The following is a 21,457-nucleotide window of genomic DNA, read 5'->3' as shown; positions in this document are numbered from 1 at the left end:
CTGTGAGACACAGATGCACTTTACACTTGGTGTAAAAAATTTGTGTAGTAGACTTCATGCAAACTTTACATCGACCTTTCTTCTCTACCATATCTGCAAAGTGTTTGAACCCATCAAAATGCACATCCATAACTGGAGCCGCACATACAGTCCTTTTTGCTGCAGGAGTCCTTGTCAACATTTCAGAACTCGGTCTTCCTCTCTTCTTTTGGGAAACTGATTTCCCCGCATGCAGTAGACCTGCAGCAATATTAGCTTGGAACTGCAGGAGTGACATCTTTGAGGTTTTGCCACGTAGGACCATATGACATCGGTGGAGTGGCCATCCATTGACAACTGCTACAGACAAACACCAGTACACAATGCGCATATACCACTTCCGTGACCTCAAGTTGATACAGTATAGTTCTATCAACATGTCAGCAAGGTCCATGCCCCCCGCCCCATATGTTTGTTGTACTTTTCCACTATGTAAGGACTAGGTGCATCAATGAATTTCTTTTCAGATGCAGAATAGCATCTACATGTTGCCATGGGCTCAACCCAAGAATATGTTGACACGAAATTTATGCATTTTCTGTCAAACCAGCATACAAAAGCTACATTGTTTGTTGTCTCCACTCTCCAGTCACAAGAGCCACGTCCAGTTTTCTTGAGCTCCACTTCAGTTTTCAAGGGACATTTTCTCATCCTGTCTGTCCTGATAGTGCCACAGAATTCAATGCCCCTTTCTTTCAGGGCAATTGCTATTGGTATAGCTGAAAACAAACTATCAGCAAACACTTTGAAATGCTGTTTCTCTGGCAATGTTTCCGTCAATGCCAAAACAATATCCCCAGACAAACCTAATCCTCTATCACTGCAGGTGTTTTTTGCCAACATAAATTTCAAAATCATAACATCATGCCTGAAGCACCAGCTCTCATAAAAGATTTGTAGCCACACTTGTGAGGCGTATTTCTTACGTACTGTTTCAAACCTATCTGTTCATCAACAGCTTGGTATTTTTCTGGAGGGAGTGTCTTCAACGATGACTGCTATGCAGATAGAAGTGGGTGAATCTCGAAGAGTTTGCCACGATTACTATTAGCTTCAGGCAAGTCTTGATTATTGACAACATGAAAATACCGCATTAGCTGGAAGAAGCGAGTTCTGCTCATCACATCAGCTATTGGTGAATACCTACACTCATTCGAACAGTATCAATGAATGGAAGGCATTTTATTTATGCCAATATGCAGTAAAATATCAACAAACTGCTCCATTTCATTTTTGCTTGTTTGTAAAGAAATTGCATCTTTCTTCAAAGCGTAGGTATTGGACTGCCCAGCAATGAGTTCAAATACGTCATCATTCATAAATATTTTATAATATTGCAAAGGTGTCATTTCCTCTACTGGTGGCGGTGGAAGTGATCCTTTCCATTCTTTGTCTTGTACCACAAAACCAGTTTTTTCTAATTTTATAATCACTATGCTTACATCTATATTTTACTTGCTGCTGCTGCTGCTCATGTGTAGATGGTGCTCCTTCATTTGTATTGTTGTCACTTACATCTGATTTTGGCTGAGAATCAATCACTTTACTACTCCTGACTGCATCAGCCTGAAATTCAAGATATTGATGTCTAAAATACATAATTATACTTATTGAGAAATTAAATATTGTTACGTCTGTTAGTGATCCCTACCTTTGGAAATTCATATTCTGTCTCTTACTTCTCTTTAATTGCCGAAATTTCAGCTCCATCCTCCTTTTCCACCATCTGAATGAAATTCATGACAGCTGCTTCAGAAGTAACTTGTGAACTTTCATCAATTTCGACAGTTTCATCTTTATTTTCGTTCCCAACATCTGATATATCCCCATCAGGGACATCGATGTATGCATGGAACTCATTATCGGGTAAATTCATTATATATTCTAGGTCAGCATCAGTCAAAAAGCCAGACATAGTGACACAATATTTAAAAAGTGTCTAGAATGTGATTTTATACCTGTAAAGCAAAATTTCAAACACCAACATCAATAGATTTGTAATGTGAGGCATTATATTACGGAATTTCCACTCAATTCCACTGTTGCTTTGAAGCAACATAAGGTTTTTTGCAGTTTGTCTTACCTGGAAATCATTATGCAAGACAAATGTATGATGTACTTATGCAGGAAGGATTGTCACAACACATGATAATTATTTCACTGTAAACGAAAGTGCAATACTTACGTACTTTACGCAATTTTTATCAATTCTTCACAGTGAAGACTGCAGCAGTTAGTCATGCTCAACAATTGTTTCCTTCTTCCCACGCGTTAGTTACTGCCATTTGTTGTCAGGAAAAGTCACTACTGGCATGGAGCTTCAAGTAAACAGTGGCAAAGAGTTGTTGAAATCGGTTTGTTGCAAAGTACATCTATGGAAAGACGATGTTTCTTATAAGCTATGCTGGTAAAGAAAGTGTTAATCTTCTCAATGTAACCACGAAAATTGAAATATTGCAGAAAATGTGTTGTATGAACACATAATAACATCTAACAGGAGAATAAACAAGGAATAACTAAACAGGTGACTCTGGTTTCAATGTAAATTGTCTTGTCTAATTGTATTTATGTTCTAAATATACTGATGAAAGTTCTGGCGATTTCTGCACGGCTTTTTATGTAAATTTAACAACCAACCAACTGACCACCTAAATGAATAGCCACCCCCAACCTGTGGCGAAGAACAAAATTGACCCTGCAGTGGAACAACTTACAGCTGAGCACAACATGCTAGAGTTCAGAGGCTGCTTCACAATCTGCACCATCTGGATCCTTCCCTCCATGACCTGCTTTTCTGAACTACGCAGATGGGAGTTATCCTTGCAACATACCCCTTGCTCCCGTAACCCTCCAGGTTTCGATCTCCATTAACCCACTGTCTATGCTCTCGTGGGTTAGCACTTTCGTTTGTTGACATTTTCAGTCGTGCTGGTATGTTGACAGATCCTTAAAACTGTCTTCTTATTCTGCATGCAATTGACCCTTACTGTGTCCCATTTGGTGCTTGCCCATCAGGTGGCCAGCCTTTTGTTCCAAAGTGTTTTAAAGAACTTGAGAAAGAATTATATATGTGACCTAAAAAAAGATTATGCACCTGTAATTGTTATGGTCTGTGGTGTTGACTTTCTTATGCACATTCCAAGTCATATGGAACTATTCCATGTGGCTGCTTATTTTCTTTGAGAATCATCCACTCGTAACTTCTACATGTCAGTAGTGCTGTGTTCTCATAAACATTTTTTTAAAGTGCTCCAGTATGTGCTGTTTCGTGTATTGTCAATTATTCTGAACTGTAATTTGTCATGCTACTTTTTTGAGAGGGCGGGGGGGGGGGGGGGGGGCAATCTTTCTTTTGGTGGACCACAGTTGAATAGGTTTCGGAAATAGTCAGTCAGTACTGTGCTGTTCTCTTTAGTGGCATTTTCTAATGTTCCATTTGCTCAACAGAAACATGCTGTCTGTGTAGGCTCTACTGGACTGTTTGAAATTCCTCAGTATTTTTGAGGAATTTCTGTTGTATTTTTATAAGCCCGATTGTCCGCCCCTGGTAACTGAGTGGTCAGCACGACGGAATGTCATACCTAACGGCCCAGGTTCGATTCCCGGGTGGGTTGGAGATTTTCTCTGCTCAGGGACTGAATGTTGTGTTGGCCTTATCACCATCATTTCATCCCCATCGACACGCGAGTCATCGAAGTAGCGTCAACTCGAAAGACTTGCACCAGGTGAACAGTCTACCCGACGGGAAGCCCTAACCACACACCATTTTTTATAAGCCCGATATAACATAACTTAATTTTTGCAGATTAAATTTTGTGTCATTTTCTGCAGCTTCAGGAAAGACTCCCATATTTCAGTACTTCTGTGTCCATTCCATTGGTTTCCTGCTTTGATTTGATCATCTATCATTTTATCACAAGTTGTTTTTCTGTCATGTGTACAAAATTTTGTGATTTATCATTCCAGAGTAGTCATAATTAGCAAATTTTAAAATAGCTCGTATTGTATTACACCCATGAAGCATTTTTGGTATTCTGTAGGTGTTAGTCCCTGATTTAAAGTTAATGGTTTGAGGTTAATTCCATGCTCTTCATCTGGAGTAAATCTGAGTCACTTTTAACCCAATGAAGAGGTTTTTGCTTATAGTATTTCTTATAATTGGAGTTGATCCATAGCATAGCATCAATGTTTTGTCTGTGGATGTTACCTCATAGATAACATAAACTTTTTTATTTCAGCATCTGATCGAAAACGTGATGCTGCTGGCAGTATACTTTCGTCTTTGCCGCCATCGAAGAAGGCCAAAGTTGTGGGAGCTACATCACTGTTGCCAGCTCGTACTGGAGCAACTGCTGTGTCTTCTACAGCGGCTGGTGTCAGCAGTGCAAGTGGAACTGGACCCGGAGCTGGAGGGGAAGCATGGGAGAAACTGGCTGTAGACTGTGATACAAGTGACTTACCTGCCGCTGTCCTAGATGCAAATAACAATGGAGACACAGAGCGCTGTGTAAGTGTTTCCCATTTTAGCTAATCTACATAGAAGCGAGAGTTTGTAATATTCACACACACACACACACACACACACACACACACACACAAAGACCTCTGCACTGACTCAGGTTTTGAGAGATGATATGGCCAGTGGAAACACACTGTAATGTAGAGACTGCTGCCAGATAACGAATGATTACTTTCATGCAAATTGGGATGTGGAGGTCTAAAATGATAAAGAAATTATAGTATACAAGAGAAGCTATTTTTCGGAAGTAAGCGGGAACTGTAGGAATATGAGTAACATAATGACAAACACTCAGGAAAATAACCAAGGTAAAAAGGAAGCAGAAGGAAAAACACTTGCAGGATGTAAATTCAACAAAGGAAACACACTCCTACCCAACCTCTCAAATTTGGATAAAAATTGGCTTACCTGTTCTCCCAATGGCAACTAGTAACCACACCAAATTTTAGAACTTAATTTTTATCTTTTGCCACTTTATGGCATTTCAGAGTTTCAAACTTTTGTCATTCTCGACATTGTAATGGTACATAAGGCATTCCTGAACATTTTCAAAATAAATTATAGTGTTCAGAGCTCTGCACCTCAGTTAGTAAAAACTAACATTGCAGCATCACTTTGTTGTCTGTCAGTCTGTCTGGCTGGCTGGCTATGAACACCACTTTCTCTCAAGTATGAATTGACGTATCTAGTTGAAATTTATGTTACATACTATGGTCATGGCCCCTTGGTGGTGTAAAAAATGTAAGCTTCCAAATCGGTGCAGTCAAGTGATATAGCCATTTATGCTTGTCTACAACTGCTAACTCCATACCTAAAGACTGGAATGTAGCATTAGTCACAAAAGTACCCAAGAAAGAAAATAGGAGCAGTGCACAGAATTACCATACCACTGACCTCAATTTGCAGCAGGATTTTGGAACATGTGTTTGAACATTATGACTTACTCGAAGAAAGCAATTTATTAACAAATAACATACATGGACTCAGAAAAATCATTCTCACGAAATACATCTAGCTCTTTATTCTCACAAAGTAATGAGTGCCATCAGTGAGAGATATCAAACTGATTCCATATGTCTGCTTGTGTCTGTGTATGTGCGGATGGATATGTGTGCGTGCGAGTGTACACCTGTCCTTTTTTTCCCCTAAGGGAAGTCTTTCCGCTCCCGGGATTGGAATGACTCCTTACCCTCTCCCTTAAAACCCACATCCTTTTATTTTTCCCTCTCCTTCCTTCCTTCCTGACGAAGCAACTGCCAGTTGCGAAAGCTCGTAATTCTGTGTGTGTGTTTGTGTGTTTTGTTCATGTGCCTGTCTGCCGGCGCTTTCCCGCTTGGTAAGTCTTGGAATCTTTGTTTTTAATATATTTTTCCCATGTGGAAGTTTCTTTCTGTTTGATTCCATATTTTTAGATTTTGAGATGCCTTTGACACTGTTCTTCACAAGCAACTTCTAGTCTGACTGTGTGCCTGTGTGTATCATCCCGATTGTGAAACTATATTTGTGATTTTCTGTCAGAAGGGTCACAGTTTATAGTAATTCATGGAAAGTCATTGAGTAAGACAGAAGTAAAATGTGGCATTTCCCAGGGAGGTGCTGTAGGCACTCTCCTGCTCATGATTTACATAAATGGTTTAGGAGACAATCTGGACAGCCCTCTTAGATTGTAGGCAGATAATGCTGTCATTTACCATTGTGTGAAGTCACCAAAAAATCAAAACCAATTGCAAAATGATTCAGACAGGTTGTCTACATGGTACAAAAGTGGCAATCGACTCTAAATAATTGAAAGTGTGAATTCGTTCACGTTAGTACTTAAAGGACTCCACTAAATTTTGGTAGCACAATAAAACACACAAATCAGATTCTAAAAATAACCCAAAAAAATTTTGGTCATATGTAAAATCTATGAACGCTACAAATAATTCAATACCTTCTCTTGCTGACAGTACGGGTAATGTAACTGGTGATGATAAGCAGAAGGACGAAATTCTATACCTAGCTTTCAAAAACTCGATTACGATAGAGGACTGCAGCACCATTCCCCCTTTCAATTATTGAACAAACGAAAGGATGGCTGACATAGTGTTTAGTGTATTTGGGATTGTAAAACAGTTAATATCCTTAGATGCCAGAAAGGCATCTGGTCCAGGCGGTATCCCCGTAAGATTTTATGTTGACTATGCTACAAATATAGCACCATTCTTATCCGTCATCCATCAGAGATCATTGGAATGGCGGAAAGTTCCATGAGACTGGAAGAAGGCCTAGGTCATAGCAATCTATAAAAAGGGTAGAAAATCGGATACACATAATTACCGGCCAATTTCACTGACATCGATTTGTTGTAAAATCATGGAACATATTTTGTGCTCAGACATAATGCCCTTTCTAGACTCTGCAAAGCTCATCTGCAGAAACCAGCACGGTTTTAGGAAACAGCAGTCATGCGAGACACAGCTGGCCCTCTTTGTGCATGATATACAACAGGCTCTAGATACCGGCTCCCAGGTTGATGCCATATTTCTCGACTTTCGAAAGGCGTTCGACTCAGTTGCTTGCTACAAAAAGTATGCGCTTACTATCCTGTGACATATGTGGTTGGATAGGAAGTTTTCTATCAGACAGGGAGCGGTATATCATCCTGAACGGGGTAACTTCAACAGAAACAAGAGTAACTTCAGGTGTGCCCCAGGGCAGCATAATAGGTGCTCTGCTTTTTATGATTTACATAAACGATCTGGTTGACGGTATTGACAGCGACCTTAGACAGTTTGCTGATGATGCTGTAGTCTACAGGAAAGTAGTATCACACGAAAGTTGTGAACAAATAAATGAGGATTTGCAGAAAATAAATGCGTGGTGTTATGACTGGCAGTTATCTCTCAATATTAGTAAGTGTAACCCACTGCGTATAACAAGGCGAAAATGCCCATTAATGTACGAGTACGAAATAAATGATCAGTCTTTGGAAGTGGTAACGTCAGTCAAGTATCTGGGTGTGACTATTCGAAATGATCTCAAATGGAATGATCAGATTACACAAATAGCGAGTAAGGTGAATTCTAGATTGCAATTTATTGGTAGAATCTTGAAGTGATGCAGTCCTTAAAGAAAGGAAATAGCTTACATTACATTAGTTCGTCTGTGTGAGACCCTTACCAGTTGAGTCTGATTCAAGAAATTGAGAAGGAGCAAAGAAGAGCGGTAAGATTCGTGACTGGTACATTTAGCCATCGCGAGAGTGTTACAGATCTCATAGAAAGTTTGAAGTGGGACACTCTTGCAGATAGATGATGCGCCAAACAGAAGGGGCTGCTCACTAAATTCCAAAATCCAATCTTCATCGAGGATGTAGAGCATATATTATTACCACCAACTTTCAAATCACATAATAATCATCATTCAAAGATAGGGAAAGAAGAGCTCAAACTGAGGCGTTCAGACAGTCGTTTTTTCTAGTGTGATTTGCGAGTGGAACACAGGGGGAGGGGAATATGACTTTGGCGCGAATTGTGCCCTCCACCACACACCACTTGGTGGCTAGCGGAGTATATATGTAGATATACAGGGTGTTACAAAAAGGTACGGCCAAACTTTCAGGAAACATTCCTCACACACAAAAAGAAAGAAAATATGTTATGTGGACATGTGTCCGGAAACACTTACTTTCCATATTAGAGCTCTTTTTATTACTTCTCTTCAAATTACTATAATCATGGAATGGAAACACACAGCAACAGAACGTACCAGTGTGACTTCAAACACTTTGTTACAGAAAATGTTCAAAATGTCCTCCGTTAGCGAGGATACATGCATCCACCCTCCGTCGCATGGAATCCCTTATGCGCTGATGCAGCCCTGGAGAATGGCGTATTGTATCAAAGCCGTCGACAATATGAGCACGAAGAGTCTCTACATTTGGTACCGGGGTTGCGTAGACAAGATCTTTCAAATTCCCTAAGTCAAGAGGGTTGAGGCCAGGAGAGGGTTGAGGCCAGGAGAGCGTGGAGGCCATGGAAATGGCCCGCCTCTACCAACCCATCGGTCACCAAATCTGTTGTTGAGAAGTGTATGAACACTTTGACTGAAATGTGCAGGAGCTCCATCGTGCATGAACCACATGTTGTGTCGTACTTAGCAGCGCAGGTAGAGTATCCCGTATGAAACCATGATAACATGCTCCATTGAGCGTAGGTGGAAGAACATGGGGCCCAATCAAGACATCACCAACAATGCCTGCCAAAACGTTCACAGAAAATCTGTGTTGATGACGTGATTGCACAATTGCGTGCGGATTCTCGTCAGTCCGCACATGTTGATTGTGAAAATTTACAATTTGATCACGTTGGAATGAAGCCTCATCCATAAAGAGAACATTTGCACTGAAATGAGGATTGACACATTGTTCGATGAGCCATTCACAGAAGTGTACCCGTGGAGGCCAATCAGCTGCTGATAGTACCTGCACACACTGTACATGGTACAGAAACAACTGGTTCTCCCGTAGCACTCTCCATACAGTGACGTGGTCAACGTTACCCTGTACAACATCAACGTCTCTGACTTTGGCATTAGGGTTATCGTCAACTGCACGAAGAATTGCCTCGTCCATTGCAGGTCTCCTCATTGTTCTGGGTCTTCCCCAGTCGCGAGTCATAGGCTGGAATGTTCCGTGCTCCCTAAGACGCCAATCAATTGCTTCGGACGTCTTCCTGTCGGGACACCTTCGTTCTTGAAATCTGTTTCCATACAAACATACCGTGCCACGGCTATTGCCCCATGCTAATCCATACATCAAATGGGCATCTGCCAACTCCGCATTTGTAAACATTGCACTGAATGCAAAACCACGATCGTGATGAACACTAACCTGGTGATGCTACATACTGATGTGCTTGATGCTAGTACTGTAGAGCAATGAGTCACATGTCAACACAAGCACCGAAGTCAACATTAACTTCCTTCAATTGGGCCAACTGGCGGTGAATCAAGGAAGTACAGTACATGCTGACGAAACTAAAACGAGCTCTAACATGGAAATTAGGCGTTTCCTGACACATGTCCACATAACATCTTTTCTTTATTTGTGTATGAGGAATGTTTCCTGAACGTTTGGCCGTACATTTTTGTAACACCCTGTATGTAGATTTAGAATGCTGTAAATTCAACTACTTACTTAGGAATTACAATTATGAATAACTTAAATTGGAAGGATCACATAGGTAATGTTATGGGGAAAGCAACCAAAGACTGTGATTTATTGGCAGAACGCCTAGAAAATACAACAGGTCTTCTAAGTGGACAGCTTACACTACATTGTCCACCTTCTTCTGGAGTATTGCTGTGTGGCATGGGATGCACATCAGATAAAATGGGTGGTGCACATCAAAAAAGTTCAAAGGACAGCTCATTTTATTATTGCCGCAAAATGGGGGGGGGGGGGGGTGCCATGGATGTGATACAGAAATGGGGGTGACAGACAATAAAACAAAGGCATTTCTCGTTGTGGAAAGAACTTATCATGAATTTTTGATCATCAAACTTCTCCTCCGAATGTGGAAATATTTTGTTGGTGCCCATCTACATAGGGAGAAATATCATCATAATAAAATATGAGAAATCTGAGTGCACACGGAAAGATTTAGCTATTCCTTTTTACCACACTTCATTCAAGAGTGCACGGTAAAGAAATAACCTGAAGGTCGTTTGATTAATCCTCTGCCAGACACTTAATTTTGAATAGCAGAGTAATCATGTAGATGTAAGTATTTTGATACTTGCAAACTTGCTTATCAAAACCTATATGGTCATCCCTTGACCTAGACTCATGAAATTTGGCAAGAAGCAATATTTCACAGTACAAGTAAAGCAAAAAGTCTGAAAATTGTTAAGTAATAACTATTAATAACTATATCACATAACAATATGTTGTTGACAATATTATGAAAAAGATGGTTGCTAACAGAGATAGTAAGTCACATATAGCCACAACAAAAAGAAAGCTTTTCAAGAAAGTAAGCACACACACTTGACCACTGTATATTGCTGCTGAGACGTGTGCAGTCAGAGACTGTGGTTTTGTGTGTGTGTGTGTGTGTGTGTGTGTGTGTGTGTTTTATGTTGTCTATTTCCAACGAAGGCCTCTTTTCCGAAAGCATATTTTCTGACAGTCTTATTGTTATGACTATCTGCGATTCGGCCTATCTGCTGTATGGTGAGAAACAACTATTGTTTTTATAATATTGTCATATTACATCGTGGACTTTCCCTTGTTCAAAAAATATCTTTTTGCCATTAGAACTTGCACTGCATTTATTACGCATCAGTTGCATAATGGAATAATATTACTGCATGCAAATGCAAAATGTAAAATGGAGTCATGTTTTAGTATGTAAATAAAAAAATATTTTATTAAATCTTCTCTTTCCACATATATAAACTGAAGTCCCCTCCTTGCTTCTTTTTGTATGTCTGGACTAGTCTCGGAAACTACTGCGGTGATTTTGGTATGGTCTTGGAATTCCCAGGATTGATATCAGGCCATTGTTGATAAGAGGCAGAAATAAAGATTCTACATTCCCAGGACAGATCAACTATTTACACCCAAGGTGTATCAAAAAGAATCACCCGATTTAAAAAAAAAAAATCGTAACTATTTTGTTATTTGAGATACGTGCGTGAACAACATACTGTTGGAAAGAGCAAACTCTAGAGTTTTATGTGGTTCCCACCAGGCAGCAGCAGTGTGCACCAACTTTAGTTGTAGTAAAAATGGTGTTGGAACAACAGAAAGCAATTTGTGTTCTACATTTTGCACAGTGTGCCTCGTAATAACAGTTCTCCATGACTTTCGTACTAGGTATGTTGTGGATCCTCATACAACACAGAACATTAGGCAATGGCATGAACAATTCCGAGAAACAGGTTGCTTGTGTAAAGGCAAATCACTGGGCCATCTCAGAGTGTCTGACATACACGTCGAATGCATCTGCCATAGTTTCACAAGAAGTCCACAAAAATCCGTTCGCTGTGCAACTAGACAGCTCAACATGCCCCCAATGTCCATCTGGCGTGTCTTGCGTCGACGTTTACTCATGAAACCACAGACAATTCAGCTGCTGCAAGCATTTTGTGAAGGTGGCAAAAAACAGTGTGTGGAGCTCTGTAATTTCATTCTTGGCAAGATGAAGGCTGACAGTTTTCTTCCACACTTAGCGTTTAGTAACGAGGCAACATTCCTTTTCAATGGAAAGGTGAACCATCATAATGTGAGAATATGGCGTTTAGTAACAAGGCAACATTCCTTTTCAACGGAAAGGCGAACCATCATAATGTGAGAATATGGGGTACGGAATGTCCACAACATGAGACGGACTCACCACAATTTTATGTGTTTTTTGCAGTTCATGGGAAAAGGTGTATGGCAAGTTTTTCTTTGCTGAGAAGTGCATGAAGCATACATAAATTGTACGGCATCAGGAAACACGTATCTCAATATGTTTGAGAACTTTCCTTTCGCAAAGTTGAAGACTGATTTGAATGACTTCATTTACCAACAGGATGGGGCACCACCACACCGGCATCTGGAAGTTTGGGAATTTTTAAATCAAAGGATTGCTCAATAATGAATTGGGCGCACTCGACCAAATTATTTAGCCTTATATTACTGGCCTCCAAGGTCACCAGACCCAACTGTCTGATTATTTCTTGTGGGGGCTTATAAAATACTATGTTTCTGTGCCTCCATTACCAACAACAGTGAATGAATTGAGACATTGCATAACAGCAGCTGTGGAAGCTGTAAATCAAGACATGCTTGGTGCAGTGCAGGAAGAATTTGAATCCACATTGCCATATGCCATGCATCTCAAAAGGGGGGGGGGGGGGGGACTGTATTGAACTCCTATAAAAAGGTATGACAAAAAAACTTTTTGAGTTTCCCGTTCATCAAAAAACAAAATGCATTATATATGTTTATTAGTTTCAGAAAAACAGATGTCCCAAATCTGATGATTCATTTTGACATACCCTGTATAATCAAGCACACAGTTCAACAAAATTCAAGGTAGGAGACGAGATACTGGCAAAAGTAAAGCTGTGAGGATGGGACGTGAGTTGTGCTTGGGTCGCTCTGTTGGTAGAGCACTTTCCCGCCAATGGCAAAGGACCCGCGTTCGGGTCTCGATCAGGCACACGGTTTTTATCTGCCAGGAAGTTTCATATCAGTGCACACTCCGCTGCAGAGTGAAAACCTTATTCTGTATAATCAAGTTTGTATGGAACCCTCAGTGCGCAAAGGGTGCATAAATTGTTCAAATATTCTTCCCACAAAATGGTCAAAATTAATTTCTTCAGTTATGTGTCAGTGTGTGCTCCGTATCACTACTGATCCTCCTTGTTCCAAGTGTCATAAACAATCTGATCCAGGAAGTATTTGAGGTTTTGCAAATTCTGAATGTTTATGATTCACGTACTCTTTAGAAATAAAATAAAACTTTGGTGATGATAATATTATAAAACTGAAACAAATCTTATGCAGATAATATTTGATTTTCTAGGGGTCTTTTTTAAACTTTCTATTCATGCTAACATTTTAACTGCCTCCCCTATGCCATCACATCTAGTTTTTTTTTGTGGATAATTAATCGCAAAGAATGACTACTCAGTACTGATATTAAAATAATTCTGCTGCAGACATGGATTAATAATTTAACATTTGAATGCGCTTCTTTGATGGCTTCCATAAAAGTTTTTGTATTTTGCAGACTTCACAGACATATTTCATGTCACCAGATGAAATACAGATGCTTAAGTAATCCTTCCCATTCTTCTCCTCTTCCTCTTCCCACCCTCCCCCCTTTTTTTTAACCAACTGGGATCATGTTGCAATTTCAGTTTCTCACCGTTCTTTGTTTCGTATTTTTACAGTACCCCTCCATCGTCTCTCCACGTTGTTCCCAATTTCATATGTCTTTTGACTTGAAAGTCTACTAAATGTAGTACTCTTTCTTGAAAAGCTTTCTATTTATTATTTCTGATTCTTTGATGTTGTTTTTCCCAATTCTTTCCTTATTTCTTTATTCCTCACAATTGTCAGTTTATTTTTCCAGAAAGAAAAGAATATTTATTTTTTAGCCTTTTTTCATTCATTGGAAGTTGTGTACAAAAAAAGTTGATCTTTACTTTGACATTACTTTTGACAATTTTCTTCTCTTTTCCAACAACTGTAATTTCTTTGTGTCCATAATTTTTGTAATAATCCATCATTCAGGTTCTGTCCAGCTTATAGTTCATCATTAAGCATTCACATGCATACAATCATTCTAGCCTTTAGCAATGACAGGATAATGTTTTAGTTTTGTATTTCTAGATGTGCATTTCTTGTTGTAGATACTTTTTTTGTTACCATATGCTCTTTCCATTTTATTAACTTTTACGTCTATTGCAGATTTTTTGAATCATTCTACTGTCAATTTACTGACTCTCATTCATTTGGATTTGCAGCTCCTTGTGTTTACCATGATAAAATTGAAGGATGTAAGGTGTGCCAATTATGCGAAACACTGTTTTTTCCAAGTTCCCAGACATGTTTCAGTGTCACTGTGCCATCAGAAGTGGATTTACATTTCATTTAATCTGTAATGTGAACATACTAAGACCATAAGATCCAAAAATTATTTTAAGTTTAACAAAATTTCTTACCAATCTCATTTGGTTGCAGATGTCAAGCTACGTGTAATAAATAATACACAATTGGTCTTGAAAAATTATGCACAACAAGTGTAAAGGTATTAACAAAAAGAAACTAATTATTGTTTGAACTAAATACCCACATAATTTTGTAATCACTTAGTAAAAATGTTCACATTACAGATTAAATAAAATGGAAACCCACTGATGATGGCACAGTGGTGCTGAACGTTTGGGAACTTGGGAAAAATGGTGTTTTGCATAACTGGCTGACCTTACATCCTACGACTCTCATTATTCAGGTACATTCTGTTAAAAAAATTTGTCATGAATTTTGCTTTTATAACTGAAATTTTGAAATCAGTTCTATTTGGTATTTCTCCCAGAAAATGTATTTGAGTAACTGCTTTTGTCAGATTGTCTGCAAAAGCCAGATTTACTCCCCCAAGTTATTGGTTCAGTTTTGATTTTTTTCCAGAATTTTACAATTTTTTTCTAATACATACTTAAACAGTAAAGGTGAATGGCCTACCCATTGTAGAATGCCATTTTTTATTTCAAATGGCTGAGATAACTTCTCCCATAAACTCTGATAATTTTGTTTTGACACTAAATTCTGTAATGTGTTACATATTGTTTCTCAGTCTATAGAATAAAATGTTTTGTTGAAAAAGGTTAAAATCTGTTCTGCGTAGGATCTTCCCATTCACCTTCATCATTTTTAGATAAATTATAATAGGATCTGGAATGCAAGAGTCAGGTTCATAAAAGGTATCCTTGGACTTCATCCTGGACAATAAGAGTCGTATTCACTGAAGTTCATTGATACTGTGGTAATGCCTACCTCAGATGATTCCTTAAGTGTATTATAATATTTTGATACAGACTTGTAAATAAGGTGTTATTTTTTAAATGATCGATTCTCATTAAAGTCAGCAATGTTTGCAGTAAATGTGATCATTTGTGTTGTTTCAGTTGAAATCCATTGATGAATCAGAATCTTTATTTGCATTCAATGTTCTTCATACAGTTGGCCTCATTAAAGTTTATAGTGGATTCCAATTTTATGCAGCAACTAGTTTCATATATGGTTAGAGAAAAAAACTAGCTTATCTAAGAATGATAAGGATTTTAAGAGAAACATATATTTTAATGATTAGTTTCTTCAGTTGACTAGAATGAATTGTGTTTTAGCACAGTTTTAATATGCTTTATTATATTTATGTAGTGGTACTGCATCAACTGAGTGTGGTAGGTTACTGAAGAAATTTATGCCTAAGTAATTATAGTGACAGTTTCTGGTCTTGTGCACTATACGATGTTTTTTTTCCCAGATTTTCTGTAGGATATATTAAAGAATTGATGTACGTGAATGTTAAGCACTGTGATTTTGCCGAGGCATTTAGAGTAGTTTCTGCAGGATTCAATGGGTGCTGATCCTAGTAAACACCTAATTGATTTCACAGACTGGCTTTAAATTATACCTCCAGGAATATATCACAGTCCCCTATGTATCACTTCCATAGGGTTTGTGAGGACAAATTTTGCAGCACCCACAAAGCCATTTAAACAGTCATTCTTCTTACCTTCATATTTGAATGGAATGATACAAAGCCGTAATAATTGGTACAGTGGGAAGTACAGTCTGCCATGCACTTCACAGTGCTTTGCAGAGTGCAGATGTAGACGTAGATTGCTTCCTTCTGCTGTCTGAAAATACATTTAACTCCCGGGGAAATTCCACAAAGCTATATTCCATACTTGAGATCGGAAAGAAAGGAAAAAAATGTATGAGTGGTGTAACAACTGTTTCCTCCCGCATCTTCTTGGTTAATACAACAAAAAGTACACAAGCTGCTTTGCTGTGCAGATGCATTTATATGTTTCAGTGGAATTTGTGTGTAATAGAAAAAAATAGCTGGTGAACCAGACATATTACATTGCAAGAACAAGATTTGGCTCACTGCAAAAAATATAAGAATAGAACTGCTACACTGTAGCAAACAGTCCTAAAATCCATACTTGTACCAGTAAATCTGAAATATATTCCTCATGTCTGTGATACCTGGGATAAACTCCAATTCTAATGAACTCATCCTATTTTTCAACTCCATTGCAATGGAAACAAAATTTTAGTAAAAACTGGGCAGGTCTCATTATAGGTGGTATGTTATTGCTTTTTTCAAATCTCTGTAATGACTCACCAGACATTGTTAGGGTACCTACAGTTCATTGTGGAGTCTGAACTATTATGCAGTTAATTTTTTTGTGAACAAGTGACTATCAGAGGTGAAAGAAGTGATAACTGACAGAAAAATATTCCTAGTATCAAGTAGCTAAACCCCAGAAATTACCCACCGAACAACATAACAAAATGTTTTCAGCCAGAGTGTTGACATAATGAAGGAGGATGTTCATTTCCTGCAACAGTGATGGAAGTAAAAGGCATTGAGAAAATGGATTGCCATCTCCAGATATTTGCATGTTGCCATACTTCCTGAGAAACACAATACAATAATGCAAGAAAGAGAAAAGTTATTTCACAGTTTCTCGGTGGGTTTCATTGAGTATATTCTCAAAGAAATAATGAAAGTTTGATGAAATTGAAAAAGGAGATGAAGTTAAGGAATTCTTACCTTGGAAGCAAAATAACCCACGATGGACGAAGCAAGGAGAACACAAGAAGTAGACTAGAACAAGAAAAAAGAGCATTTTTGTCCAAAAGAAGTCTACTGATATCAAACATTGACCTTAGTTTGAAGAAGAAACTTCTGAGAATGTACATTTGGAGAGCAGCATTGTATGGTAGTCAGTCATGAACATTGGGAAACTAGGACAGAAGAGAATCGAAGCATTTGAGATGTGGTGCTATAGAATAATGTTGAAAATGAGATGGACTGATAAGATAATGAATTGGGAGGTTCTCTGCAGAATCGGCAAAGAAATGAACATATGGGAAACACTGACAAGGAGGGGGAGGGGGCAGGTTGACAGGACATGGGTTAATATATCAGGGAATAGCCTCCATGGTATTGGAGGGGACTTGAGGGTAAAAATTGTAAGAGAAGACAGGAGCTGGAATACATCCAGCAAGTAATTGAGGACGTAGCATCCAAGTGCTACTCCAAAATGAAGAGGCTGGCACAGGAGAGGCTTGTATGGTAGTCTGCTTCAAACCAGGCAGAAGACTGACGACTCAAAAGGAAATAAAAGGAAAAAAAGATTATTAAAACAATTACTCCAATAGTTAGAACCTGGAATGAAAAGAGAATGGTTTTAAGGCTGTATGTTTGTACGTTGTTATTGATGATGATGATGATGTTGTTGTTGATGATGATGATGATGATGATGATGGATGATGATGATGATGATGGATGATGATGATGATGGATGATGATGATGATGGATGATGATGATGATGAAAGGGAATGATGTAAAGCATGGGCCATTAGAAATGGTTGCTTTTTTAAATAGAAAAACAGGTACAGCTGCGTAAAACCCAGTATTTTGGGCTCATATTGTCTAAAAGGTAATCGTATTTAATATCCAATATCAACAGCTGAGAGGTATAGAGTATTATGTTGTGTATTTGTGAAAAAAATATTCTTGTCATTGTTCTCTAAGCATTTTTATTGTATCGTTGAGTGATGTTTGCTAAACTTTATTTACACATACCTCTGTTTTTAATTAAAATAACTTTTTACTTAATGATTTTATTTGATTTGTACAATTAGTTGCATTTATTTCTTTATAGACTGGTTTATTGTGTGGAGCATTGAGAACTCTGCGGAATAGTAGATGGAAGCCTGACTCCCTCTTGTGTACAGCACTTCTGTATCTTGGAAGTGTGAAGCATAGTGTGTTTTCCAGTGAGCCAATAACCAATGCTCTCTGCAGTGTGATGCGTCGAGATTCTTCCCCCCATTCATTCAAGTCGAAGGGTCCTTCAACAGCTTATGTCACAGCTGCTGCCCTCCTACAGCGGGTATTTGATGACAAAAAGGAATGGCCTGAGAGTTTTGTAAAGGTGAGTAAATAGTGGACACTTCTGAATACTCTTCATTCACTCAAGAAATTTGATGGGTTAATGGATAAAACAGTCATGTCTGAAATAATTATATATAAAAATGATGAATGAAGACAGATGAGTTTCTTAATTTCTGTCAGAGCTTACTTCAGAAGCATGAATTCAATGCCATCTATATTTTGCTAAGACCATACTAAAGTAGCCAATGGTGCTGAATCAGTAAAAATGAAAGAGAATGAACTTGTTAGGTAAATTTGACAAGATGGAGAAACAGTATGAAGGCAGAATGGAGTAGTAGAAGAATAAACTTAATTCTCATGGTTAGAGTGTTTGAGAACGTTAGTGAAAAGGCACATCTAAAATGTTGATAATGAGGAAAAAATAAAAATGTAATTTTAGGAAGAGGACTAATCACTGCTCCCATACCCTTCTCTCTCTCTCTCTCTCTCTCTCTCTCTCTCTCTCTCTCTCTCTCTCTCTCTGTGTGTGTGTGTGTGTGTGTGTGTGTGTGTGTGTGTGTGTGTTTCCAGGCAGCTTGGAAATAGCAAAACAAGACAATCTATAGATGGTGCTTTCTTTGCTGGGAAGGGTGTTTTGTTGCAGGATTCTATGTGTCTTTTAATAAGGAACATTCTATTGCAGATTGTTACACAAAATTTTTGTATTTCCTTTAAGAAAGATGCATTTATGGTACCTGTGTGAAACTTGTTAATTGATACTTTGTATGAGAAGTGTGTGTGTTTCGTGAGTGAATTTTATCATGTGACAGATGTTCTGCAAGTGCTGAAAATACAGTAATTGATTTTAAAAATTGATTTCAGCAGTTGAAGGCCACCATGTCGTCTTTAAAAAAAAAGCGTTATCCAATTTTGGAACATCCCCCCCCCCCCTTTTTGCTTGGTGGCTAATCACTTGTTGGTGAATTCACCACAGGGCCCCAACCATTGCAGCACCTCTTCCCTTTCCATGCTGCATGTCTGTCCTCCTGCTATTCCTTTTCCCCTCCCTTGGGGAACACATCTTCAGTATTTTACAAATTCATTCTGAAGTTTCAATAGCCCAGCATCTTGTCAGTTTTTTCCTTCTTCCATCATTCTCTATCTCCTCCCCTTCCTCTACATTGGTGTTTGAGGTCTCTTTGTTTCTTCTTCTCCCTGTGCACTCCTGAAGGCCAGACCACATGTTCTACATGTAACAGGTAGCTAGGTAAGGTGTAATTACCATCCTCGGGTCAACAGGTAGGGTTCATATATACTCCCTGGTACAGACCATGCCCAGGGAGGGGTGATTGTCTGAGCTATTACCTTCCCTGTTGCCAACCAGTCCCTCTGTCTGGAATTCTGGAGGTGTGACCTGAGATGTGAACAATCACCTAAGGTGGGTGAGCCTTCCTCTGAGGTGAGGGCCCGTCAGTCGGAAGGAGCACTCCATCAGAGATGCCAGCAATTGTGGAGGATTTTTTCACACTGAGCCATTCAGCATCATATGTCTATGTCTACTAAATATGGTTACATATTAACAACCATCTATCCCAGCTGCACCTCAGTTGTTTGTGATGTCACATACTGAAGGTCAGTCTTTTGCTACAGTGAATCCATTTATTGTTACAAAAGATGTTGATGCAACTGCAGGCCCTATGAAATCCTGCTCTTGCTTACATAATGGGACTTCGCTTCTGGAAGCCAATTGTGATTTTAAAGTCCAACAACAGATTACAGCTTCGCCCACACCTATCCTGTTCGTGTTCAGCCCCATTGTATGCTGAATTATTTGCATGATATTTACATTTCGCTGCCTGATGGTCTGACTGAGGGGGGGAAATTCAACATGATCTCTCTGATCAGTGGTTCACTGTGGTCCATCAGGTAATGAAAAAGTTTGATGCAAGCTCAGTGCCTATATGCACTCTTTAAACATGTGATTGAGTAGTGCTTCCGTCAAAGGTTTAGGCAGACTATTGGGGTGTATATGACCCGTGACATTTGGGAAAAACCCAGGAATATTTTCGTGCAGGAGATAACCACGAAAACCCCGGGAAATATTTAGAGTTCCAGGAATTTTTAGTTGATTTAGTTTACAGTTAATTTTTTGTAATTTTGACTGGTAAGAACTGATAATCTCACAAAGGATATTACTGTATCACGCTACTGCAGAATAATACTGCAGCATTAAAACATGAATGAGAGATCATCATCATCATCATCATCATCATCATCATCATTTAAGACCGATTATGCCTTTCAGCGTTCAGTCTGGAGCATAACCCCCTTATAAAATTCCTCCATGACCCCCTATTCAGTGCTAACATTGGTGCCTCTTCTGGTGTTAAACCTATTACTTCAAAATCTTTCTTAACCGAATCCAGGTACCTTCTCCTTGGTCTGCCCCGACTCCTCCTACCCTCTACTGCTGAACCCATGAGTCTCTTGGGTAACCTTGCTTCTCCCATGCGGGTAACATGACCCCACCATCTAAGCCTGTTCGCCCTGACTGCTACTTCTATAGAGTTCATTCCCAGTTTTTCTTTGATTTCCTCATTGTGGACACCCTCCTGCCATTGTTCCCATCTACTAGTACCTGCAATCATCCTAGCTACTTTCATATCCGTAACCTGAACCTTGTTGATAAGGTAACCTGAATCCACCCAGCTTTCGCTCCCATACAACAAAATTGGTCGAAAGATTGAACGGTGCAAAGATAACTTAGTCTTGGTACTGACTTCCTTCTTGCAGAAGAGAGTAGATTGTAGCTGAGCGCTCACTGCATTAGCTTTGCTACACCTCGCTTCCAGTTCTTTCACTATGTTGCCATCCTGTGAGAATATGCATCCTAAGTACTTGAAACTGTCCACCTGTTCTAACTTTGTTCCTCCTATTTGGCACTCAATCCGTTTATATTTCTTTCCCACTGACATTACTTTCGTTTTGGAGATGCTAATCTACATACCATAGTCCTTACATTTCTGATCTAGCTCTGAAATATTACTTTGCAAACTTTCAATCGAATCTGCCATCACAACTAAGTCATCCGCATATGCAAGATTGCTTATTTTGTGTTCACATATCTTGATCTCACCCAGCCAGTCTATTGTTTTCAACATATGATCCATAAATAATATGAACAACAGTGGAGACAGGTTGCAGCCTTGTCTTACCCCTGAAACTACTCTGAACCATGAA

At 38.9% G+C, this 21,457-nt stretch overlaps 1 protein-coding gene across 4 annotated transcripts in view; it reads left to right on the top strand.

Moving 5' to 3' along the window:
* Positions 1–21,457, top strand: part of LOC126284091 (integrator complex subunit 1) — a 292,520-nt gene that overhangs the window by 23,345 nt on the left and 247,718 nt on the right. For all 4 annotated transcript variants that reach the window (XM_049982751.1, XM_049982744.1, XM_049982760.1 and 1 more), the window contains 2 exons: positions 4,278–4,546; positions 18,006–18,278. In XM_049982751.1, coding sequence (XP_049838708.1) covers positions 4,278–4,546; positions 18,006–18,278 — 542 coding nt within the window. The remainder of the gene's footprint in view (positions 1–4,277; positions 4,547–18,005; positions 18,279–21,457) is intronic.

The sequence above is a fragment of the Schistocerca gregaria genome, chromosome 1, assembly GCF_023897955.1.
Source record: "Schistocerca gregaria isolate iqSchGreg1 chromosome 1, iqSchGreg1.2, whole genome shotgun sequence".
Lineage (NCBI taxonomy): Eukaryota > Metazoa > Arthropoda > Insecta > Orthoptera > Acrididae > Schistocerca > Schistocerca gregaria.
Note: the sequence above shows the minus strand (reverse complement) of the source record. Positions and strands in the feature narration are given on the sequence as shown.